Below are 25,533 nucleotides of genomic sequence, written 5' to 3' on the forward strand. Positions count from 1 at the left end.
CTGTGACCAAATCGGCTTTTCCTTAACCGCCTGGGACAGTAATGAATTCCAGTCTCCTAATTGAAAGCAAAACAGCTCCTGTGGGCTCAGATTTCACACCTGCCATTGAGAGCTTGTGCCCAGTAAATGCCACTTTATGTGCTAGGGAAGCAGGCCAGCCTGGCTTATCAACAACTTGGTATCCGCCAGATCTGACTTGTGATTCTGGCGGCTAGTTAACTATGAATGCTTCGGTCTCCCGGGGAACACTGGAAGTGATATGCCTGGAATGGGGGCAGGGGTTAGATAGGAATCTAACAAGACTCGCCCCTTCTGCTCCACACCAAGAAGCTGATGCTGGCCTGACTCAACAGAGCTCCAACCCAGCCTCCCTGCGGGCGTGAGGCCTGACTAGCAACCCTTGGTAAATCAGAGCTGATGGAAGTAAAGATACCACGTGTGCCAACTCAGGCACCTGGCTGTTTCCACTTGGCCTGTCACTGTCAGGGGCCTGAAGGTCCCCCTGGGCCTACAAATGTGGAAATGTTCCCTCGGATCCAGCGAAAGCAAACTGCCAAGGACAGACCTCCCAGAAGGGAAGACTTTCCTCCAGGGGCAGAAGCAAGCTGACGCCCTCGCCCCTACTCTGCCGCGCAGGGCAGGCAGAGACTGCACAAGCCACTGAGAGCCGAGAGTGGAGCCCACGGAATCCACTGAGTGCGGGGCAATCCATGTGGACATCTCAAGGGCTTCCTTGCAGATGTTTCTCTCAGGACACCTCCCATGGAACCCAAATCGCAGCACAAGGTCATGAAAACAAAGACCACTTCCTGCTTCGGGAGGTGCCCACATTAACAGGAGAGAGAGAAGAGCTGTGGAACATGGCAAGGTCAGGCAGGAACGTGACCAAGGAGGGAGACGACGAGCTTTTAATGATCAGAAAAGAAACTCCCCAAACACAGCCATGCGGAGGCTTTCCTAGTTTATGCCAGACCAGCCGCCTGGGAAGCCTGTCACCTGTCTGAGCCCCAGAGGCCCGAATTCTCCTCCTCATCCCGTGCCTGGCTGGCTTCCTCTAGAATTTTGCACAGAGATACGCCTGGCTCTGCCTCTTTAGTGGCTGAACACCAGACCCAAGGTGGGCAGGCACCTGCCAGCCATCGGGCCTAGACTTGGGGTCACAGACGGAGAGGAGTCAGGACAAATGCGCACGCCTTCCCTTAGCGCACACACACTGCCTGGCAGTTTTCACACACTGGGAATACACCGTCCAGGCAACAGGGGGCAGGGGCAGCTCCCTGAAGCAGGTACTAACCTGGTGGCTCCTCCTGGAGCCACTGCCCGGGCGTGAGAGGTCACCAGCAGCCTCCGCAGGATTTCCACACGCATGGCTCTCCACCTCTCGGGGGGCAGGATGTGGAGGGCCAGGACTGTGAAATAGTGGGGCCCGTCCACTTCAAAGGCACTCTCCACCCACTTCTCCTTGGGCTGCTCCAGAAAGCCCTGGAGGTTCTTCTCCTCTCGGGAAGTTGCTCGGGTTCTAGAACAAAAGAGCACGATGAAACCAGGGCGGGTGCCAGGGACCAGCAGCAACAGGGGAGGAAGGTGTGTTCAATTTCTCTTCTTCTCTTGGGTGTCCTGAACGCGTGGATCACAGGCCACACACACCCGTCCCCTCCCCGCTCTCCAAGTGCTGCGGCTTCCCTTCCAAGCCCCTCTTGGTAGCATCTTCCTTGGCCCCTCCCCACCCCCAGCTCAGGTCCGACATAATTCCCAACAACTGCTGGCTTGAGCGCCCGGCAGGTCAGGTCGAGCACCTTCACAAACAGTTCACCACCAGTGACCTCAGAACCCTGGAAGGTAACAGCACCTTTTTACCACAGTGACTTGCCCAAGGTCACCGAGCAGTAGGTGATGGAGCCAATGTGAATCATGAATCTCTGGCTCTGAGCCGGCCTTCTGCACTCCCTGACGCAGTGTGGTCTTATTACAGCCACCTTGCTCACACTCCATCTGCACCACTGCTTTCCACGGCTCACTGTGTTGTTTGTTTCCCTACGTGTCTGTGCCCTCTCCCCTTCAACAGAACAGCTTTTTTCAGGCAAGCGCCACTTCCTGTTCCAAATCTTGCCTAAGCTGCAGGGACAATGATGACCATGAACTTTAACGCCAGGAACCATTCTAAGAGCTTCATATGGACATCCTCACAATAACCCTCAAACAGGTACCAGCAGCAACAGGGGGTGGGAGGGTGTGCTCAATTTCCCAGTCTCTCAGAACTACAGCACAGAGAAAGTAAGTATTTTGCCCCAAGTCACACAATGGGGTGCGAAAGAACTGGCTTTGACCCAGGCCGCCTGGCCCAGAGCCTGCCCAGCATTAGTTAATAACTCTCTCTGCCCTCCAGGACGAAGCCTTGGCAGTGGTCACTGACGCGGCAATGAGGGCACTGGAGCCCCCCGATCAGGTGTTTCTGGCTACACGCTCTCCTTATAACCCAGATGGTGCTCTCAAGCCAGGAGTGCTGATGCCCTGTCCTAATGCCATGAGGTAAACCAAACACAGCACTAGGAGCCACAGAATCACAGTTACCAGGTGTGCACACAGCACGGCCCAACTGGGCTGTGGGAAGCAGGGGCAGTGCGAGCACACCCTGAAGAGTGGCGCAGAGGGAACGGTGAGTAAACTCAACTCGATTCTCCTGAACTGGGAATCAGCAGGCCATTGCAGACCTGCTCAGCTCTGCTCTGGATCACAGTGTCACACACTTGCCTTCATACACAAATGGTCCACCAAAGGCAGTCACCCCCTCACCCGCCCCGTGGCCAAGCCCGTGGCAACATGGAGTGACTAGAGAAGCAGTGTGCGGATGAGAGAGTGCCTCTCGGTGAAGCTTCCAGGTCAGCCTGGAACGGACCAAGATAATGACACAGCCAACTCCCTCGCCACTGACGAAGCTTGAGAGGAGTTAAAATGTCTAGCATTCAACGACACCTGAAATCACCGGCTCTGTTCTGCCAGGCAAATCGTGCCAGCTCCCCGCCCTGGGTCAGCTCTCCGCCCCGGGGAACAGTCCACTCTACCTCCTCGCTGCCAACAGAGACATGTCTCTGCAAAGGCCAAGGGCTCTTTCAAAGGCTACCAACACGCAATTAGCTCTCAGACCTGCAGCAGTTTGGGGATGGGAACATTTGTGCTGTCAGCAATGCAGGTGTTTCTTCTGACAGTCTAAACAGGTTAGCGGGTGACGTAATGCACTGATGGAGACCCACCTGTGCATCTTTTTAACAATGAAACCTGTGGTCTGGAGGTCAGCCATTTAACTCACAAGAAAATAGGAGGGAAGCAGAAGATAACATTGTTGAAGAGAGAAGGCCAGCAAGAACAAGAGACAGATTGTCCTGCTGCCTAAACGGAACTGTAGCTGCCTGTGTGACTGCACACAGCCTGTCAGTTCTCTGCCCAATAGATCTGGGGCCTCAAATATGAAACCATTTAATAAATCAAACCTAAGAGCTAACGTATATTAAATCTGCTTTTGAAATCTGGGGTGGAATAAAAGAATATTATTCTCTACCCCTGAGTGTTACTTTAAAATTATACTTTCACATATCAACCTAACTATCAGCAACTGAGCCTCCAATGGCATCCTTAATTGAGCTGTTTCAGATTATGATGTAGGGGTGCTACAAAACTACCCCTAATGTACATCTGGATAAAAATACAATCTAATTTTCCCTGGCTGCCTTCCTTGTCAGTTGACTTCCCCAGATAATCTTAACACTCCCTCCATTTTCCTCACACTTGCCAGAAGCATTACTTACTGGAGAGAAAACAGGGGAAGCAAGTCCAGTTTCCATTTATGAAACAGGCTCTTGGCTCTGCCACATCCCCTACATGTGAAACCCTCACCTCCAACCTACCACCTCCCCATCCAAGAGAAGTGAGTGTTGTAAGGAGAAGTAGGGGCTACATGGAAGTAGAAGTTTTGGTGGTCTGGTTTCTCCCAGTTTCCGTCCTCTCTGAGCTGAAGGTCAGGCCCTTGGCTGCCCACAGTGGGAGATGGGACGGTTTTAGAAGGGAGTCACCTAAAAGCTGTGGATGAACATTCCTACTTCAGCAAAGGCTGCCGTTGGTTAGGCACTGGCTCTGGAACTAACTAAGACGAATATGGACACACGGGAGGTGTTGGGTCAGCTGGATGCTGCCCAGTGGGATGCGAGATACTAACGTGTTCAGGACGTAAAGCACAGTGTGAATGATGTACGGGATCAGGTGGATGTTGCTCTCGCGGCCACCCCCGCCGGTGTCCGCGCTGAACGACTGCTCCATGGCGAAGCGCAGGAACAGCAGCTTGATGTCGTGGATGTTCAGCTGGTACGTGGGCTCCCGCTGGCCTGTGCATTCCTGGAGGTAAGTGTTGTGCCTGAGAGGGAACAGAACAAGCGCTGAACAGAAGCAAGTCTCTGGTGGAGATCCCTTCCCTGTTGGCTGCACAGGTTGCACAAATGGCCAGCGGGATGAAGGGAGAGTCGAAGGCAAGGACTGAGCCAGCAGGAAGAGGACGTTTCACTTCTGCTGTGACTAAAAGTGATGCTTTCCAAGCTTTGGTGAGAACCCACTGGTTTTGAGGGACCCACTTCTTGAGAGACCACTGTCATAGAACATATTATGGCCACTTCTAGAAGTACATTTTGGAATAAGAAAGGAAGACCTTATCCCTTCTGACTGACCAGGAAATCTATTCTAAGAATCATGTCCCCAAACTCTAAATAAAGGCTTTTTCTATGTCAATTTACATTATAATCTATTATGCCTTATTAACTATGTGACCTCAAGTAAGTTACTCAATCTCTCTATGCCACAATTTCTCATCTGTAGAGTGTGTCTAACAATAGCACATGGTAATTGTGCTACTGCCTGTTGTTACTGCCTGTTGTTACTTCCATCATTATTACTACCAGGTACCAGTTTTATATCAATACCTTTTCATCCCTGAGCTTTAAAACCAGGACCTGTGGTGGGCACCACTCCAAAAGGCAGCAGTCAGAGGTAAGGGCTTCAGCTACTCTGCATTTCAGGACAAGGGAGCCCGTGCCACTGAGCTATTAATTTTTATTATTTAACCCTCAGAGGCATATACCTCAGAGGCGTATACCCAGTGAATTCTGGGAAATGTTGGCCTCAGAGACCAAGTCAGGCATTCCAGGTCTGATGTCCTTAGATCAACAAAGGTGGAGAGTAGTGAATAACTAGAAATTCTCCATGGTGCACAGACACTGAGGGTGCCGGTGTCTCAGCAGAGTGCCCTCTGTTCCGAACAACCCCTTGCCAGCAAGTAAAGAGACAGGGATTCCCAATGAAGGCAACAGGAAATGGTCTCACCACAGGCTGGGCTGAAAGATGACTCCCCCCAACTCCTGGGAATCCCTTTTCCTACCGTGAAAATGCTCAACACTCACCTTGCCAAGCAAGTGGCAAAAGCTGATTCAGGGACGTGGGGTCCCCAGACCGGAAGGAGCCCATTGCACTTCGTGTTGGCGTTCTGCAGGGCGGCACTTTCCCACTCTTCCCGGCCTCGAGCCAGCCTGGATGTGAGGAGAGCAGGGATGAGTAGCTGCTGGAATTAATTGGGCAACCAGGCACCTGGGCAAGTGGAGTGGCGAGGGTTTGCTAACACGAAGGAAGTTAGCCCATGCTCCTAACTCCACGCACAGAATTAGCCAAGTGTAACCCTGATATAGCAAGTGCAGGCTTCACTGCTTCAGGTAAGTAACATTGCTTTCACCAGCGTGGGCCAAAAGCCACGGGTATTTTCCTGGCAAGAATGGCTCTTCAGCCTATATGGTTAAAGGTAGAACACCCCACTCCCCAGAGACTAAGGAACAGCATTAAAACTTCAGGGTTGGCAGCTGCCCACACCTGGGAAGTAACAGAGGTCTGGAGCTGAAGCTCAGATGAGGGAGGGGCCCACTGAGGGAGCCCGTCCCCAGAGCCAGGGCCTACCTGACGGCTGCCAGGTGGCAATCGTAGTGCACGATGTTGAAGTGGGACACAGTGCTGTAGCCCTGCTGTTTCCGGGGCTTATTCTCCATCTCCTCCAGGGCTACCCGCTTGGTGAAGGTATAAATGCCCAGGACCTTTGTGGGCTGCAAGACAACAGAAAAAGGAGGAGAGGTGAGGAGAAACTCCACGCAGGCTTTGGAAGCAGGTGAAGCAGAGCAGAATGCCTACCCGCCTAGGCAGGGACAGTCCAGAAGAGGGGGTGACAGCCAGCACCCAGGCTCGTGGTTAAGCACTTGACTGGGAGTGAGGGAAGCAACCAAACTAAAGCAGACGCTGTGCAGGTGGAAAGACAGAAATGTATGTTTAAACTGCCCTTCCTTTGTCTTTGTTTTATTTATTTTAAAATGAATAAAGTGCCTTCTTGATAAGTCGGTTGCTTTTCAAAAATTATCGGGCAGCTCCAAAGAGCCTGTGTTACAGCAGGACTTAAAGGCCTGTGGTCCAGGGTACTGCCCTTCAATAGCTTGGGTGCTCAGTAGTCAATTGAAGCTAGAGAGAAAGGGGACCCCTTTTAGGCCTTTAGGGGAGCAAACACGTCACTTGCTGCTCTGCTCCTTTCAGGTAAGGGGGAGCCTGATCTCCCAGGTGTCCTGAATGGAAACAGCATGGTATGTTTTTAAAAGCCAAGAATTCTGGCTCTGTCCCATGACCTTTGCTCTCAGCCACAAACAGAACTTTTTACAAGTTTAAGGATAAAATTACATCAAGCTCTGGGCATGGGGCCTAGCAAGGCAGAATCCAGTGAGTGCTTGTTGTGTACGATCATGACGATGATGAAGGCAGTGCCTTCCTGCCTTTAAAGAGTGGCCAAGAAGCAAGCCTTGGCCAGTCTAAGAACAAAAGGCCTGCAGGCAAGGGCTGCCACCAGAGCAAGCGAGCAGGCTGGCCACCAGGCCCAGGCCCAGAGCTGTACCTGGAACTTGTACCCCTCCCTGCAGATGCAGCACGTGAGGCCCGGCTCCTCAATCAGCTCTTCCATCTGCTTCAGGAGTGTCGTCTTGGTCACGACCTGGCCCTTTTCATTTGTCTGTTGGGGGAACCCCAGGTGGTATGTCAGAAGGGGATTTACACACACACACACACACACACACACACACCCTAACTCGGGGACACTCAAGGACAGGGCTGACCCTCCACATACACTAAAAGGATGGCTGCATCAAAAGGAATCTCTTCAGTTGGCTTCTAATGAGGGTAAAGACCCAGATTCCCTGCTATTCCCTTCCTGCAGGACCACTGAAGCAGAGAAACCATCCGGCTGGAACCTTGGCAAGCCGCCACTTGCCACCAAAACAGCCCCTTCTTTGTGCCAGCAATACCAGCTCTCAGCTGGCAAGGGCTGATGCGTTATGATTCATTTACTGTTCCCATGGGAGTTTTAAAACTGCTGACACTCAGTTTGCTGGCTTGGAGGAGGCTCTCAGAGGCCTACTGCTTCCTCCAAGGCCTCAGGACAGTGAAAACAGCACAGAGCCCTTCGTGTGCACAGACCGGGGTTCAAAGTCCTGTCAACCACTTATTAGTTTTGTGTCTTGGCCTATTTACTTCATCTCTCAGCCTCAATTAGTTCATCTGGAAAATGGGTATAATACCACCTTATAGAACCACACAAAGGCTTAAATAAAATCTTACAAGTTGCATAAGCACAATGCTTGGCAGATAGTAAATCCTTAATAACAATGGCTATTATCACCATTTTGACTGTTTTTATGAACTAAAATCCCTTAGCAACTGAGTCTCATCTGGACAGAACAGTCATAGTCACAGCTCTGAGGGTTGTTGGGAAGATTAGCAAGGTGAAGGGCCTAGCACACCCTCTTCCTCCATCCAGCCTTTAGCTTCACCGTGCCCAACCCCAGCTCTGTCCCAAATTACAAATCACTGTGCCACAGCCTCCTCCTCAGCAGGGTGGCAAGAACTGGGGACTCAGGGACTGGCTTTACCGTCATGCCCAGGGTGCCCAGAGCCTTCTGCCTCATCGCCATGGCCATGCGCTTCTTCTCAGCCCGGGTCTCCCTGCGGGCGGCGTCAATCTTCTTGTTGACATCAGGATGCTCCCGCAGTGCCTCCAGCAGGTTCTCTGCCAGGGTCCCAATGCCCTCGTCGCTGGACACCTGCTCCAGTTTATGCAGGTTTGTGATGGAGTCAGTTCCAATCAGAACCTGCCAAGAAGGGGCCAGAGAGACACAGGCCTCCAGTTATGTAGACAAGTGTTCTTCCCAGGAGCTTAAAGGTTCAGAAAATCAATGGAATGTACACAACCTTGTGTTATCTGCTCAAGTTTCAATCTGATCCTTTCGTTCTAAACTTTGACAGATTTGGACAAATGGGGGCGGGTTCGGCTCTGCCAAGGGCCTCTGACCCATCACTATGCTCTTTAGCGTCAGCATCTCTATCTATAAAGCAGGGGGTAATGCCAGGGCTCCTGGGATGATTAAAATGAGACAACATGCAAAGCATCCAGGCACAGGGAAAGGGGTGCAGGTAAGATTCCCTGGAGAAGCAGCACCTGATGAGTCCTGAGTGGTGAACTCAGTGACTACCAAGCAGAGCAGGCCCCTGAGGTTCAGAGGGACTGTGTTAAGGTCTTCATCTGGGGCCACCAAACTTAGGAGCACAGGAGTTTTCTCAACCTCTGGATACTAGAGGTACAACTACAAGTGGGACTGGAGCTAAGAAAACACTTAAAATGTATTAACAAGAAGCCCTGTGCTTGAGAAGGTCGGCAATTAATGCGCTCTAGCACCACGCTCTGAACTGGGGGAGACCATCAGAACACCGAAGGCGGGTGTCGTCTGAAAAAGCTCTCCAGGTGAGCTCACTGAGAACAGCAGCCTTTCATTGACCTCTGCACCACCCACATCACAAGTGAATTGATGGCAATTACTACATATTTGACGGTAAGTTGAAAACAATGAAGCCAACTTGCAATGTGAAAGCTCAGCACTCAATCAGATCACTCACTAGCTCATAAATCTATTCTCATGGCTTCAAATATGCAGCTCAACAAAATTACAGGGCCTCTTGTGTCTCAAGCTCCTAAACACCAAGCCCATAGTTCAACTGCCTCTGGTGAGGTAGCCCACACTCAACACTCTGGTGTTTACTGTGTGTGAGGCAGTGTTTTAGGTGCTGGGGAAACAAAGACTGTATCCTCCTGAAGCTTACATTCTAGTTAGGAGGACAGACTGTATGTTGAGAATCAAACCTAATGAATTCTGCCCACCTCACTTCAAACTCCAGTTTAGTAACTAAGTAATTCAGTTTAGTAACTAAGAATAAGCCTGGTTATCAGCAGACCTGTCCTAAGCTCACCTCCTTCATGGAACCACCATTCACCCTGTCGCCCAATCCAAAAACTGAGCAGAGTTCTTGATTCATCTATCTTCTTTTCTCCCCAGGTGCAATCAGCCTCCAACTCCATTCATTCTACCTCCTACATCTCTGCTGAATCCATTCACTGTCCCCAAAAGGTTACATGCTGTGTGATTCCATTTATATGATGTTCTTGAAATGACAAAACTATAGAAATGGAGAACAGATCAGTGGCTGCCGGGGGTCAGAGGAGTCGGGGTGCAGGAAAGTGGGTGGGGCTATAACAGTGCAACAGGAGGGATCCTTGTGGTGCTGAAACTGTCCTGAATCGTGCATCAAGATCAGCATCCTGGCTGTGATATTTATGACCATTTTTCAAGATGTTACCATTGAGAGAAACTACATAATGGGTATAGATATGATTTCTCTGTGTGCTTTCTTTTTGTAAAAATATATTTTTTATTGATTTCAGAGAGGAAGAGAGAGAGATAGAAACATCAATGATGAGAGAGAATCATGGATCAGCTGCCTCCTGCATGCCCCACATTGGGGATCGAGCCCACAACCCAGGCATGTGCCCTGACCAGGAATCTAACCATGACCTCCTGGTTCATAGGTTGACGCTCAAACACTGAGTCACACCAGCCAGGCATCTCTGTATTAATTTTTAACAACTTCATGTCAATTCATAATTATCTTGAAATAAAAAGTTCAATTTTTAAAAACCCCAGCCTGGCCACCCGCCCAGGCCAGTTAGGATTTGTGAGTGATAACAGCTGCCTCGGCCCGTGGGCAGCGATCAGGAATGAGCTAGAGGGGAACAGGTGGGCCTCTCTAAGCACAGTTTTCAGCTGCCTGACACAGAGCAGAAAACAGGGTGATGATATTACTAATGTCCCAGTGACTGTGGCCAGAAAACAAAACTGTTTTACACTTGGGCCAGTCACACTCACAGTCCAACTGCTGCTCAGATGCCCTGTGAAGCCCCACATAGGAATGAGCTGAATGAGGAAATCACAAATGGAACTTAATCCTTCTCACAGAGAGCTGAGCCAGATGACCTCTGAGAGTGTCGTCCACTCTAGAAGTCTCACCTATCAGGGCAAGTCATGTCTCAAGGCTATCAAGGCAGTTATCTTCCTCAGTCCTGGGAGATGAGAAGACAGTGTATGTTTCCCTCGCTCTACCTGTCTTGTCTTCAGAATAAGGTATACATGCAGGCTGGCTACTCACCTGGGTGGCAGGGTGCTGCATGGCCAACCCCCGAAGAAGCCTCAAGATAAACGGCAGGGCTGGGCGAGACAGAAACTTCTTCCAGATGTCAGCATCCAAGCTGCAAAGCAAAGAAAGGCTTCTTAGCAGGCCAGAGAAGCAAAGGCTACCTAGAATCCAGCTGTTGATTCTGATTTGTTTTAACATGACCCTCCAAGAGTGCCACAAATTATCACAAAGGACCACCCAGTTCAGCTGAGAAGCAGAGAGAGAGATGAGTGCTCTAAACAGAAACCAAAGGGCTGTCATCCTTTCCCCAGAGCTCCATAGGACTCCGCAGTGGCTGAGAGTCACCTTGGTCATTTCCAGAAGAGGAGGGAGACCCCTAAGGAGGGCAAAGGGGAATAATTATGCCAAGATGATGGAGGAGGAAGGAACCAGGACAAGAGGAAGGAAAGCAGTCACTTTGCCAAAGCCACTTCTTACTTTTTGGCACTGGGAATGTGCTTTTTCATGTAGTCAAGTGCATTCTGGGTGATTCCCTTCTGGAGAATCAGGTCCTTTAGCTGGTGCCCATTGCTGTTGTTCTTGATGCCAGCTGCTATTTTACAGAAGCAGTCCAGGAAGACTTTATCATCGCCACTGTGATCTTCATCATACCTAGGTGGAAAGAACCAAGAGTCTGAAGGTGTGAAAGGACTAGCATAAGCTTAACAACCTTCAACAGTCTATACGATCAAGTCTAAACTCCTTAAGCTGATCTGGTTCCTACCACTCTCCCTCTTACCTCCTCCATTCCCCAGCTTGTCACCCCCCCCCCCCTTCCCATTTTACATCCACTTCGCCTTCTCTGCAGAGCCAATTTCACACAATATATTTTAACTATGGATTCCGCGATTAGATTATGCCCCTTAAAGGTCCGCCAGACTGGCACATAAAAATCTGATAAAAATTCAGGTGATTGTTCCTCAGATTCCCAGAACTAGTTCAAAGCTTTTGTGGGGACTCTCCCTTTGCCATATGAAGTCCAACCAACATACTTCTCAAAGCTGCAGTATGGTTTGAACCGCTCCACCAAGATCTGCATTTTCTCCACCTCTCCGAAGGAAAGATAGGGGATGATGCGCAGCAGGCCCTGGAGCACACTTGGGTTGGAGCGAACGAAGGTGCTGTTGATCTGGTCCAAGAGCATCACCAACTGATCTTTGTCCCCGGTTAGGAGGAGGTTGCCCTGCAATCAGAAAGAGGATAGGAGGGCCCTTAATGGGGTCAGGACTTGGGCTGTAGCACTTCCATCAGCCACCAGAAGCAGCCCTAAAAGAACTGCCTCAGCACTACCGAGGGAATAAACAGTGTGAGTTCCACTTGATAAATCAGTTTTTGAATTTCTGTAATGGCTTTGTTAATAGTCACAGGTGATCAAAGTACAATTTCCACTCCCTCAAGAGAATGTAGGTTCCCTGATGCTCATTTATTCGTCGTATCTTTAGCCAAAACATTCGCATCAATAAGAATGGAGGGCAGCAATGGTGCAGTAAATGAAGAGAAACTGAACTGGGAGTTGGAGACCCGGGTTCTAGACTGAACAGCTCACTTCATTTTTCTGGGCTGTTTCCTCCACTGTGGGGTGAAGGCTTGGACTAAGGTCCCTGTCTATCAGCTAGAACATGTAGAATTCCATTAATGAGTATCTTCTTATAAGTACCGCGCGCTAACCGATTGCGCCACTGGAGCTCAATGAGTATCTTCTGAGTGCAAGAATATCCCTAGCAGCTTCGTTTCCTCTGAATCCACAGCTTTCAGGCTTTAATGCAATGATGTCACCATTAATTAGTTGAGCCTTGCCATTCCCATAGGTGAGCGGGTTCAGTCACTCTTGGGTGACACAGTGAGACACACACAGTGAGCCTGTTGCTGGCAATGAGACAGTGCAGGTTCTCAGTGTCTGCAGAGCACAGGCTGGGCTCACTCACCTTGTCCTCACTCAGGGGCTCAGCATTGGACTCATCCAGAATGATCTCCATGATGCTAAGCACCTGCTCGGCCACAGCTGCACCGCCACTGTCCTTGCTTTCCTGCTCAGCTACCAGGGCCTGCAGGGGGAGACACAGTCACTCTGGGGACAGCAACACAACCACTCATTGATGGGATCTGCTCCTCAAGGATGTCCTTCAAGACCTGACTGCCCAGAGATTGTGTGTGTTCATGTTCTCAGAGAGGACAGCATGTGGGTAGTGAAAATGTGATGCTCCACATATCTCTGCTTGCCCTGAGGTGTGTGGCACTACTTCTCCACTGGTGTGTGGTCTGGACTGTTTTAACGACTAACTTCCTCTTGTCTCTGATCTGAATTCTGGAAAGGGACAAGGAAGCTCTTGGGTGTCATGGTGACACATGGGGTGAGCAAGTAGGACAAGGGACACCTGAATGATCCAGACAGACAGATGAAGCACTTGAAAAGGCCACAGTCCATTTCATCTGAGTCCAGAACTGAGCTGTCTTTCCACCACCCAGGACTTTAGGACTATCTTTTGCAGCCCACACTCTTTATTTACCAAATTTAGAGTTCCCAGCATGACATTCAGAGTGTTCATTTCCAGCTTGACCAGCTGCTGCCGGTTGACTTTCACCTTCACACAGTAACTGAACAATTTCAGCAGCACCTGACAAGAAAAGCCAGTCAAAACCCATGAAACCACCTGAGAGTGAAGATGTGTGGACAAGCAGGAGCGGAATGCTTAAGAGAGGTCATGTACAATCAGCAGGTACTCCTCCTGAAACCCAGAGGGCAGCAGAGAAGTGATCCTTAAGGGGGCATGGTAAGGGGGCTGAGTTCCCATACCAGGTAGGCAATTTAAACAGCAATGTTCTCCAACAGTAGCTCTTGTGGGCTGGGTAGATCCCCACCATCTCTAAAACCCTGGCAGAGACACCAATCCCCAATGGAACAGGTGATGCTCTGTTGCCTTGGGGAAAATTCTAGTACTAACTCAAGACTCTTAATAGTCAACAGGAAGATTCCAAAGCTCATGGCCTGTGGCAGCTCAGAACCATGTAGGTAATTTAAGACACGGGCACATTACCTCACAGCCACTGGAGGTAAAAATCATAGTGTAATATCTGTGCTGCCTTTGAAATCCTCTTTCCTTACTAATGAGACCAATGAGTAATCAAACAAAAATCCTACAAGAAATGAAAGGATTACTTACAAAATTTATTTAAAAAGCAATAATAGCTAATAACAGACACAAGTACTGTTTTTAGAAAAAGACAGACACTGGTTCCATAAGTGACTAAAGGGACTTAGCAAAGGCTGCCATCACACTGGTGTTTTCGGGGAGTGGGCCAGGAAAGTTGCCTTCACTGGCTTGCACTGGTTCATGGCACCGTGCTGCCCTCTAGAGTTAAATGGCACAATGACCACAAGCTTCTTTCCATAGGGGTCTGTCTCTCCCAAAGCAGAAGGCTGGTCCCACCTCACTGCCTCCAACTCACTGTTAGAAGGTGTCGTCCCTGCTTGAAATCTTTGATCCCTGCCAATCTGTTAAGCATGCATTCCAGACCCCCACACTGGGCCATCACACCAGCCATCTTATACACTTCTTCTTCATCTTCTTCTTCATCTGGAGAAGGGAAGTCAAGCAGACACAGAGGAAAAGGTGAAGATGGGCATAAAACTGACAGCCCTCTTCCGGGCTGGTAACTATTTCCCTTTTTTCGTATCTCCAATAAAGACAGCCAATAAAAGGGGTCAATATTGTATATTAAACTACACCACCTCACTCTCAATAGCTTTTTAAAGATTCAAGTCATTAAAATTATTTACTCAAATATGTGAAAATATAAGTACCACAACCATCAATGAAAAAAAAAACTAAGCTAAAAATAAATCTACACTCAAATTTGTTGCTAATTACATTATTTTCCCCAAGGCCGGTTATGTGTTTTTCTCCCCAACCCCAGAGATATCTGAATCAGGCCACAGATACCTGTATTTTTCCTCAGAGAAGTAATCTCCCCTCAATTCTAATCAGAGTATTTGCCCAGAATACCTCTAAGTCCCAGGGCGTGAACCTCTGATTGGTCCCAAACCTCAACCCAACACGCAGCAGTATCTGTGAAAAGGGCCACACCTGTGGTGGAATCCAGGGACTCGATGAACTCCTCAGTGGCATCACCCAGCAGCCCCCGCATTCGATAAACAATCCTCATGGGCTCTCCCTGAGCAGAGATAGTTGAAGAAAGGCACTTGTAAATAGGCCCAGAAAATACAAAGATCTGAATACCTGGTCTCAAGTAATGCTTCAGCAGTGTGGACAACTTCTATTTCTCTACGTGATGTGAACCACAGCATCTAGAATCCAAATGCACTGCACTCCCTTAAAGGGAAGGAAGCTAACTCATTTAATGTCTATTTAGACCAGGAATTATATGAAGCATTTTACAGACACTATCCCATTTAGTTTCATTAAACTCTATGTAATAACTCTAAGTATTATTGTTTTAGTCTGTGCTAAGTCCTATGCTAGTTAAGCACTTTATTTATTTATTTATTTTTTTTAAATATATTTTATTGACTTTTTACAGAGAGGAAGGGAGAGGGATAGAGAGTAACATCGATGAGAGAGAAACACCCATCAGCTGCCTCCTGCACACCCCTACTGGGGATGTGCCGGCAACCAAGGTACATGCCCCTGACTGGAATAGAACCCGGGACCTTTCAGTCCGCAGGCTGACGCTCTATCCACTGAGCCAAACCGGTTGGGGCTAGTTAAGCACTTTATATTACCCTTCTGTACACGGTTAAACAGCTTGTTCTAAGTTACACGCTGTAAGCCCAGGTCTACGGCCAAGCCTGTGCCTGCTTCAGGAGCAGAAACTCTAATAAGGACCACCACTCAGAGAGTCAGGACAAGAGAGGATCAAAGGGCTTTAGTTCAAGTCTCAGGCACCAAAAGCAAGAAAAGACAATGCATCAATCTTTGCCTTTGGAGAGCCTACGGGCTTCATTTAACCAGACAGCAAGGACATCCTCAAGTCCTCAAACTAAAACCCCTAACCTGATGGAATAATGAGGCGTAAGTCTCTGGCAGATCTGTAGCATCCTGTAAATTGGAGGGTCATGAACATTTGCTACACCCCAGGTAAAAGAGTTAAGCACTCTAGCATTTACATTATCCTCGTTTTGGAGGTGAGAAATGGGGCTTGAGGTCACACTATACGAAATGATGGCTGCCTCTAAGCCATGCTCAGCATCAGGAGAGAAAACCTGGAAGAGAAAAGCTGTCAAAGGCCACTTCTCAGCTATGGAGGCTGAGAGAGAGAACAGCCATAGATCATGGACAGAAAGAGGCTTAGAAAACAGGACAGGCTCCAGTCAGTAGCTAAAAGATGGGCCGTTGCGGGGAAGGTCTGGGGAGGGTATAGGAGGGGGTGAGAGGGCGGCTCATGGGGGGGGGGGGGGGACATCTGTAATACTTTCAACAATAAAGATAAATTTCAAAAAATAAAAATAAAGCGATGGGCTGTTTATGAGGGAAGAAGGGAAGTCGATGAAGCCCAGATAAAAAGCTGCCACAAACTCTGGACTTTGTCAGAACAACCCCTCAGTGGATTAAGCACACTAATGTGAAGGCTAAATGATCCTCAACTTCTGTCTTGCCTCATGGTTCAAAGGGGGAGATACCTGTGTGTATTCTTTGGGTTCCATACCACCATTTACAAAGGCACCCACAGAAGCTTGACCATAACTTTTTATGTGCATCAGGGATTACATCTGCATCATTCTGTTTTGAGTTGTCAGTGACAAGAGATGCACTGGGTGGGGCAGTCCACGGCACTAGATCTACGCAGCTGGCAGCTGACCAACAGTAAACAGTGTCCAGGACTCCCAGCACAGTGGGAGAGAGAGAAGCAAAAATATGCAACAAGTTAAAGGCCGACATGTCCAATGGCACACCATCAACCTGGTTTCTTAAATTCTACAAAAGTATGTGGGAATAAGTCTAGAAAAGTCTTAGTGAAGCGGTGCTTCACTGGGATACTAGTTGCTGGGATTAACTATTTGATTCCTATACTAAAAATCCCTAAGAGAGACAAGAGATGAAAAGGAATGGGAAGTCAAGAAAGAAATGAAGGGGAAGGAACAGAGAGATTAAGAAAAGAGGAGGGTGGGAGGAAAATATCTACAACTTGCATGAGCAGATAGTACTGCAGTGGCCAAAAGGACCAGAGAGCTATGCTTCCTTCATTTCCTTTTCCCTCCTCAACGCCCCGACTAGTGGAACAGAAATTATGCTCCCCTGACACAGCCACTGGGAAAATGTTCTGATAATTGAGCAGGCCCCCAAAAGCTGAGGATTCATTTCAGTCATGAGGTGCCTGCACAGAACAGTATGAGAGCAGGCGTTCCCCATCACAGTGCTTCCTCAGACTTTGCCCAGCCTGGCTGCACAGCAGAAAACACTCATCCTCTCCTGAAGCTCTTCCACTTCACTAGCCAAATGCTTCAAACAGAGGGCAAGATGCCTGGTTCTCTCCACAACCACAGTCAGAGGATGGGCAGCTTCTTAAGAGCTGCTACAAGCTGGATAAGTGATGGCCGAAGCGGCTCCTCCTGGTACAAGTCTGCACACATCAGAAAATAAAATCACACCTCCAAGCAGGAAAACAAGCACATACCTCATTCGTGGTACACCAGACCTTCTTATAAACTTCGGCCACAGGAAGGTCCAAACTAATGATTTTATTGTTCACGAGAAGCTGAACAGAGAAGTAGATGAGGCTGTTATTCCAGGTAATTGTAAGGCAAGTCAATTTCAAGATCAAAGGGCACTTTATAGCAATGGTTCCTAATTCATAACTTTTATGTGTTGAAGATCAACTCTCCCTCTCTAAAACATGCACGTGTGTGCACAACACAAAATTTTATGCACAATTTCTTGGGTTGCAAACACCCTTAACCCAAACCATTGGAATTCTGAGCTAAAAACCCCTCCTGAAGACCTTCAGGCTCAGCACCAGAAAAAGCCATGTTCGCTATTTCACCCAACCTGCTTTCACTATGTATATATTAACACCAGACCCCTAGAGGCTATCTGCCAGAAGGTGCCAGGATCAGAGCCAGGAATCTGCACCAGAGCTCACGTGCCAGTGTTCAGAGAAATTAACTGGGAATCACTGGGAAGCCTTTGCCAGAGCAACAAGAGTACTAAACGTCTATCCCATGACAAGTGACAGCCACTAATCCTTTGCTTACCTCATGCCAGGCCTGGGGCAGAGCCCTTTACAGGTAATTAACCTTTACATCAGGTAAGTGGGAGTCACTGGCCCCCGTTATAGATGAGAAAGCTGAGGCAAGCTAGCTGTCCAACGTTAACCAGCCACTAAAGGGAGGAACTTGGATTTCCTGTCAGCCCATGTTCTTAGCCATGGCAGCTCTGTCCCATGCTTGTTACCTCCATCCCACTGTCGTCCTCCAGGAGAGCCACCAAGTCACAGTCCTGGCAAATCTTGTTCTTTATATCCCTCATAAGTGGCCCGATGCCTGGCTCGTTGCTGCTGTACGGGTTGCCAGGCATCCTGCCCTGTAAGAAGTCTTCTTGTTGGGGGTCCTTCTCCAGGGTCACAAAGAACTCAGTGACTTCATTTTCCTCCTAAAGGGCAGAGAGGAGGCATCAGAAGGGATGGCATAAAGGTATGTGTAGAGGGATGGCAGCAGCCTTTTAGGTTTATACCATACTGCCTGAGTGTTCCATGAGCACTCTAAGGGAAACACACCAGACTCATCCAGTTCCCTACACATTTAAAGATATAAAAAATAGGAAGCTCGGGGTGATTCCAAAAATCCAAATACAATTCAAACTATCATAAATACCAAGCATCTCCTCTGAAACTCAAGGGTGGGCTAGGAGAGAAACCTAAGTAAGCAGGTGAGGAGTGACATGAAAGCTGTGTTACTGAAATGAGAAAGAGGGGGCTTTCCCCGCCTGTTCGTCTCATGTGATGCTGACCGATTTGGGGCCAGTGACTCTGTTACTGGTGGCCCTCGAGTCAAGAAAAGGGTCTCCTTTATATTACAGAGCATCAGGCATGCCCACTCCCAATGACCTCTCATCAATAACTGAGGATACTGGTGTTTTTCATCCTTTCTCGATAACAAGAGAGGATCTTTGGGTCACACTATGCTTCTCCACAGCTCAGGCCAGGGAACAAATATTCATGCATGTGTACTCAAAACGGGGGAAGAGGGTGTGAACATTTCTTTATACTCCAGCTCAATATTGTTCTTTCACAGCATATTGGATTGATATGCAGTGTGAGGTTAGACCTAGTTTTTTTAAAAGGCTGATCTTACCTTATATCTAGAAAATAAGCTCAAGGAAGGTCTTTCAAGGAAGGATTTTCTATCATTAAGATCAGGCAAATTATGGGGTTGCTTCTGGTTTTATGTCAGTGGTGGTTTCTAAAATGTTAACTAGATGGCCCACAGCCGGCAAGACTGCCCATGACTACAATGGATCACCCAGAGGTTTCACGGCAGACGCCCGAGGCCCTGGGAAGTAGCACTGCTTACGGGATAAATGATGCTGCAGAGCCTCTCAAAGATGAAGACAGGAGTCCGGTAGTCATCCAGATTGTAGCGCTTGGCTGTCTCAATGCACACAGCCATGAAGGCCTTGGTTTCTGATTCTGTACCTGCCAGAAATCAAAACAGTCAAGTCAGTTAGGGAAAGCAATTCACACACAGAAACCAGGACGATGTTTTAAGTGAAGTATCATCAGTGACAGAGTCTTTCTGCCTGGTAAGTTTTTAAATGCCCTACACGGCAATATCAACAGTTCAACTGGACACTTGAAGCTGATTCATTTTTATTCTCCACCACATTCTGTTTGAAAGCTTTAATACCCAAGCCAACACCATACATCATGATCAGTTGTGTCCATGTCTTCCTTTCAGAATTATAACCTCGCATTGCTTGACCAATACAGGTACCGCAAAATGTCAAATATTTGACATTTTAACATGATCCTACTGTATTTCAGTCAAATCAAAGGGATGTTATAAGCTTCATTCTCAATGATTAGTTGGATTGCCTTCTATAAGCCGAAGACATACTTTCAAGTCATACAAAGAAGAAATACCTGTTGGAAAGAGTCCAAGTGACAAGGCCACAAATGAGCCAAGCATGGCATAATGAAATGGCAATAGAAGGACCTCCGCGTCTGGTAATATAGCAGACTATATCCCCTGACCTACTCCCCACTTCTCACCACTTAAAAATAACTTAAAATATTGAATAAGAAGGTATCAGTGAACTGTCACACTAGCAAATAATCAAAGGCCAAAATTTAAGAGAAATCAGGAACCCAGGAAAGTTAGCAAAATACTGAGGTTGCTTTTGCCTTGAACTTTGGTTTCCATAACCTGCCAAGATCTGAGAGCCGGATACAAAGCCCCAGATCTGCCAGGGTGGAAAGTCTAGCAGGAATGCCCTGTGCACACATAAATCTGGTGCCATAAAAGAGCTATACCTTGGTTTAAGGTTCAACTAGAAATGCCTCGCCTTTTCTCCCAGGCAAATAACTGACAGAAAATTGTCTTCCCTTAAAATGTATCATTGAGTAGAGGGAGGAAAAAAAATCTCTGCTAACTCAGCCATTCAAAGGTTTGTGACTCACACTACCTCAGAGGTCTGAAAACCCAAAGTTTAGAACTTTGCTGAAGGCAGCCCTGGGATGGCAGTGCCCTGAGATGCCTCACAGAAGCAGTTACAAATACTCTCTTAAAAAAAAAAATTCTTGGCAACTAAGATGGCGGCATAGGTAAACACCGGGAAATTATCGCCTCACACAACAATTGAAAATTACCGCAAAGGACTGAGCAAACATCATCCAGAACAACAGGAAGGCTGGCTGAGTGTAAATTCCACAACTAGAAGGAAAGAAAAGCACGCTGAGAGCCAGAGGCGCTGCGGAGGTGAAGTGCAGAGGTACGGCGGCGCGAGGAAAGGGGGTGGCGCCTGAGGACGCGGCTGTCTTTTTGAATCACAAACTCCCTACGGCTCTGAATGTACCTAACTGCAGCCGAACCAGGCAGACCTGGAACTTCCAAGAGAAGGCCCAAGGCCCCGCAGCGGCTTGCATTGCTTCACAGCTGAGCCTCTTCACAGCTGAGCCTCTTCGTGGCTCCTGCTGTGTGGCCTCAGGCAGAGGCTGAATTAGCACCTCCTTAGATCCAGGAGCCACTGTACCCAGTGGTCAGAGGGGGTCCATCCAGACTGCAACTCCTCAGATCCATAAGGGACGCACTCAGGGAGCAGACTCAGTGAGCACCAAAGCCCCACTGAAGCAAGTCTTGCCCCAGAAGGGTGTCTTCAGCACAGAAGTTCTCCCACTTTAGACACAGCTGATTCTCACAGCCAATTGGCCTGGAGGTCAATTCCTCCCAGTGATTCTACAACAACCAAGGCACCAAGAGTGCACCAAGAGTGTCCACCCCAGGTAACTGGGGAGGCTGAGCTACTGGGCCCTACAGGACACCTGGCGCACAGGGCCACTCTATCAACACAGGGAAGCTGCCAAAATGCGGAGACAAAGAAACAGGTCACAAATGGCAGAAATGGAGGAAAGCAAACGATTGGATATAGAGTTTAAGGCCACGGTTATAAGGTTTTTCAAGAATTTTATGGAAACCGCCGATAAATTTAATGAATCCCTCAATAAGTATAGGGAGACCATGGAGGACATGAAAAAGGACCAACTAGAAATTAAGCATACACTGACTGAAATAAAGAATAATTTACAGAGATCCAGCAGCAGACAAGAGGATCCCAAGAATCAAGTCAAAGATTTGAAATACAAAGAAACAAAAAATACCCAACCGAAAAAGAAAAAAGAAAAGAGATTCCAAAAATATGAAGATAGTGTAAGGAACCTCTGGGACAACTTCAAGCGTACCAACATCAGAATTATAGGGGTACCAGAAGGAGAGAGAGGGCAAGATATTGAAAACCTTTTTGAAGAAATAATGACAGAAAACTTCCCCTACCTGGTGAAAGAAATGGACTTACAAGTCCAGGAAGCGCAGAGAACCCCAAACAAAAGGAATCCAAGGAGGACCACACCAAGACACATCATAATTAAAATGCCAAGAGCAAAAGATAAAGAGAGAATCTTAAAAGCAGCAAGAGAAAGACAGTCAGTGACCTACAAGGGAGTACCCATACGACTGTCAGCTGATTTCTCAACAGAAACCATGCAGGCCAGAAGAGACTGGCAAGAAATATTCAAAGTGATGAATAGCAAGAACCTGCAACCAAGATTACTTTATCCAGCAAAGCTATCATTCAGAATAGAAGGTCAGATAAAGAGCTTCACGGATAAGAAAAAGCTAAAGGAGTTCATCACCACCAAACCAGCATTATATGAAATGCTGAAAGGTATTCTTTAAGAAGAGGAAGAAGAAAAAGGAACTCTTACCATTTGCCACAGCATGGATGGAACTTGAGAGCGGATAAATACCACAGGATCTCACTCATTTGTGGAATATAATGAACAACATAAGCTGATGAACAAGGACTGATCCAGAGACGGAGAGGCATTGATTGGACTGTCGGGACTTGGAGGGAAGGTAGGGGAGGGTGGGGGTAAGGGGGAAAGATCAACCAAAGGACTTATATGCAAGCATATAGGCCTAACCAATGGTCATGGACAACGGGGGTGGTGAGGGCATGAGCGGGGGTGGGGGGGGGGTGGGGGGTAGAGGGTAACGTGGGGACAAGGACACATATGTAATATCTTAATCAATAAAAAATATATTAAAAAAAAAAAAGATGTGCTTTAAATGTAAAATACATTTGGCTTCATATGGGAAAAAATGAATGTAAATATTTCATTAATAATTTTTATATTGATTATATGTGGAAGTGATAGTCTTTTGGATATACTGGGTTAAATAAAAATATTATTAAAATTAAAAAAAAAAAAAATTCTTAGACTCCAGTCTTGAAGAATTTCCACAGACAAATCCTCAAACCACAGTAAATAAATAAATAAATAATCATAAAATACAAAAAAGTTTAAGGTACCATAAGAGCCAAAGTAACACACAGACAAATCAGATCAATAAATATTTCAAATTTTAGAATTATCAGGCACAGGAATATATTTGATGTGTTGAAAGAGTATAAAAGGGATGGGAAATGTCAATAAAAAGCCGGAAGGTTATAAAATCTACATAGAACTGTAAGAACACACTGGGTAGATTAAAAAGGTAGCATGGAGTATAGAAAAAAATTAATAAATTGAACAATAGAATAGAGAAAATCATCCAAAATCAGCATAAAGACATGGGGAGGCAAACACTATGAAAGAGAGGGGAAGAAATATGGATGACAGAGTGAGGGAGTTCCCAGGGACCAGGGATAATGGCTAAGGATTTTCCGTAACCAATGAAAGACACTAACTTGAGAAGCTTCAGGTTATTTCTGCTCTAAGAACAATATAAAAAGTCCAAATTGACTGAGCCCAGCTCTGGAATTTTACTCCAAGAACCAGTCTTCTCTTGAGAGAAGTTTTTCCTCCTCTTCTACTTGAATGCGTGGACATGTTTGTACCCCTCCTCTGGCTCTGCAGAACTCAGGGAAATTGGACTAATGTGCCCAGGCAGACCCAGAAGGGACACGGGGGTCTTGGGCTCCAGGCCCCTGGCAGTGCTACCTGTGGTCATGTCCTCCAGCATCTCCAGCAGCATATCCTGGGTCTCATCGATCAGCTTGGTCCTCTGCACCACCAGCTTTCGCAGGCACAGGTACCCATTCAGCACAGTACCCACCAAGCGACTTTTAAAGTGCCTCTTGATGGATTCCACCTCGACAAACGAGGAAAGCAGGCCTGTGGAGACAGGAAAAAGTTGCTGCAAAAGCTCTGAATGAGAATATAAGCAAGGAAGGTCAGTGTCTTCAAAAGATAACGAGCAACTCAAAAGCAGAAAAAAACTATCTTTGTGGTTGGCACAGAGCAGGTGCTCAAGGAGTATATCAGTCAACAGAGAACAGGAGCTCAAAACAGTAAACCCATAGATGAAGGAAAAAATGCAGAGCTTAAATGTGCATATGGTCAACCTCAGCACCCAAGGAACTAAGAGTCAGTCCCCAAACTGCACCCAGGGTGCCCTAAAGGAAAGGTCTGGAGGCTTTCTCTACCTGTGAGACTCTTGAGGGCATAGCCCTGCTGCAGATCAGTGCTCAGGGTTGCCTCCTCCAGGGCCAGCAAGCGGGCTATTTCCTAAACAGGACGATAAGCACAGTTAGTGTGACAGCACTGCCAACACTCGTCGCCTCCACCACCAGTCCAGAGCTTTCAGCATCAACCAAAGACACTCCGTAGTCACCACTGTTTTATTCCAATGATCCCTCAAGCTGAATCTTTGCCAAACTCCTTTCCAAGAAGCCAAGGGCAATTGCATTGATGTTAAGGGATTGCTTAAACATTGGGAAGAGCTCTCCTGGCTGCAGGAAGGGATACCTTGGTGATGAGGTTGCCCACATAGGGCAGGACTCCCCGCGCTGCCAGGTAGACTTTCCAGTGAGCGGAAGTGATGAGCTTCTGGTAGAGAGCCAAGTACTCGGCGGCACACTCGCCAGCTACGCTCAGTTCGTCCAGGTAACTGCCATGGAGACAGACACGGCACTGAGAGACGCAAACAGCTCCAACAGTCAACTAGTCCCTCACGCTCCTTCCATCTCTCTGGTCTCCTGCTGTCCTCGCTCCCTCTTCCTTCCAGGTCGGAGGAAAGGCCCCTGAGAAAACCCAACCTTCCCACTGGGAAAACCCAGAGCACACAACAGGGAGCGGGATGCAATAAACGATACTCATCTGAAACAAGCACCAAAACATGAATAGGGATTACTTGGGCAGCGAAACTATTTTTGACTGAATCACTTAATGGGCAAGTGTACCATAATTTCAATAATGAAGGCTTTGAAATTAGACTGCCTGAACTCAAAGGCTGCCCTCTGGTGGAGAAGTTAATTAACCCCTTTAAGCCCAGGTTGCTTCAAAGATAAACACGATGATGCATGCCAAGCTTTCTTTATGTGCTCATAAGCTGGTGCTGGTGCTCTATTACTACTACTACTACCACTAAAACTCAGCTTTTTAATACTGTTTTGTTTCTGTGGTCTTAGCTGTGCCTCCCATCACGCCTATCTATGGATTCCCCTGGGAAAGCAGAAAAGGCAGATGAAGTCTGACCACTCTCCCCATCCCACCCTCAAATAGTACCTGGTGAGGAGGTCAAGGACCTGCTGCTTGCGGCTGGGAATGGTGGCTAGAGCTTCCACAATGGTACAGGCTGCCTGCCGTGCTGCCTGCGTTGCTGGAGTAAAGAGCACCTGCAGGGCCCAAGAGGAAAGCCTGGCTCAGATGACAGCCTCTCGCCAGGCCCCCAGTACGGCAGTCAACTACCACCCATCCCGAGAAGTCGTCTGAGAAAAGGTTAAAGGCAAAAATCACCCGCTAACATGAGATCTGACTGCCAGACTGGGAAAGAGGCTGCTAAGGAGCCTTCTTCTTCATGGAGATTTTCTCCATCAAGTAATTTGGAGAATATACCTAAGATGACTGAACTGGGAAAAAGACAAGCAGGTATTTTCCCCAGTAAACACTTCTACAATTCTATTTCGGGAACACCTCTATGTCAAGTATTTTTCATTTTACTATCAATAGACAATAATTACGTTAATCCTTTAAAACATTAGCTAGGAAGAAGAGGGAGAGGTCAGCAGAAGATAGGAAAGATGGAAGGAGAAAGAGGACTGTGGGCGCTGCGGCTCTGTCAATTAAGTGATCAGGGAGGGAGCAGAGAGCAGGACGAGCTTGAAGAGAAGGGCAGAGAAATTCTGCTCTGGCCAGTAGTGGCTGCAACCAAGACCCTCAACCCACTCCCTATTTGAAAGG

At 47.7% G+C, this 25,533-nt stretch overlaps 1 protein-coding gene across 17 annotated transcripts in view; it reads right to left on the reverse strand.

Moving 5' to 3' along the window:
- The window catches only part of UBR4 (ubiquitin protein ligase E3 component n-recognin 4), a 125,082-nt gene that overhangs the window by 5,570 nt on the left and 93,979 nt on the right, over nt 1-25,533 (reverse strand). For 11 of the 17 annotated variants that reach the window (XM_036349204.1, XM_036349203.1, XM_036349206.1 and 8 more), the window contains 20 exons: nt 24,859-24,968; nt 24,100-24,241; nt 23,778-23,859; nt 23,293-23,466; nt 19,148-19,269; nt 18,030-18,227; nt 17,254-17,334; nt 14,706-14,793; nt 14,068-14,195; nt 13,128-13,235; nt 12,546-12,665; nt 11,613-11,803; nt 11,059-11,232; nt 10,594-10,693; nt 7,989-8,207; nt 6,959-7,072; nt 5,986-6,128; nt 5,442-5,567; nt 4,211-4,405; nt 1,295-1,519 (listed from right to left, as the gene is read on the reverse strand). In XM_036349204.1, coding sequence (XP_036205097.1) covers nt 1,295-1,519; nt 4,211-4,405; nt 5,442-5,567; nt 5,986-6,128; nt 6,959-7,072; nt 7,989-8,207; nt 10,594-10,693; nt 11,059-11,232; nt 11,613-11,803; nt 12,546-12,665; nt 13,128-13,235; nt 14,068-14,195; nt 14,706-14,793; nt 17,254-17,334; nt 18,030-18,227; nt 19,148-19,269; nt 23,293-23,466; nt 23,778-23,859; nt 24,100-24,241; nt 24,859-24,968 — 2,840 coding nt within the window. The other 6 variants (XR_004974000.1, XM_036349211.1, XM_036349214.1 and 3 more) reach the window with 6 other exon arrangements.

The sequence above is a fragment of the Myotis myotis genome, unplaced genomic scaffold, assembly GCF_014108235.1.
Source record: "Myotis myotis isolate mMyoMyo1 unplaced genomic scaffold, mMyoMyo1.p scaffold_m19_p_2, whole genome shotgun sequence".
NCBI classification, from domain to species: Eukaryota; Metazoa; Chordata; class Mammalia; order Chiroptera; family Vespertilionidae; genus Myotis; species Myotis myotis.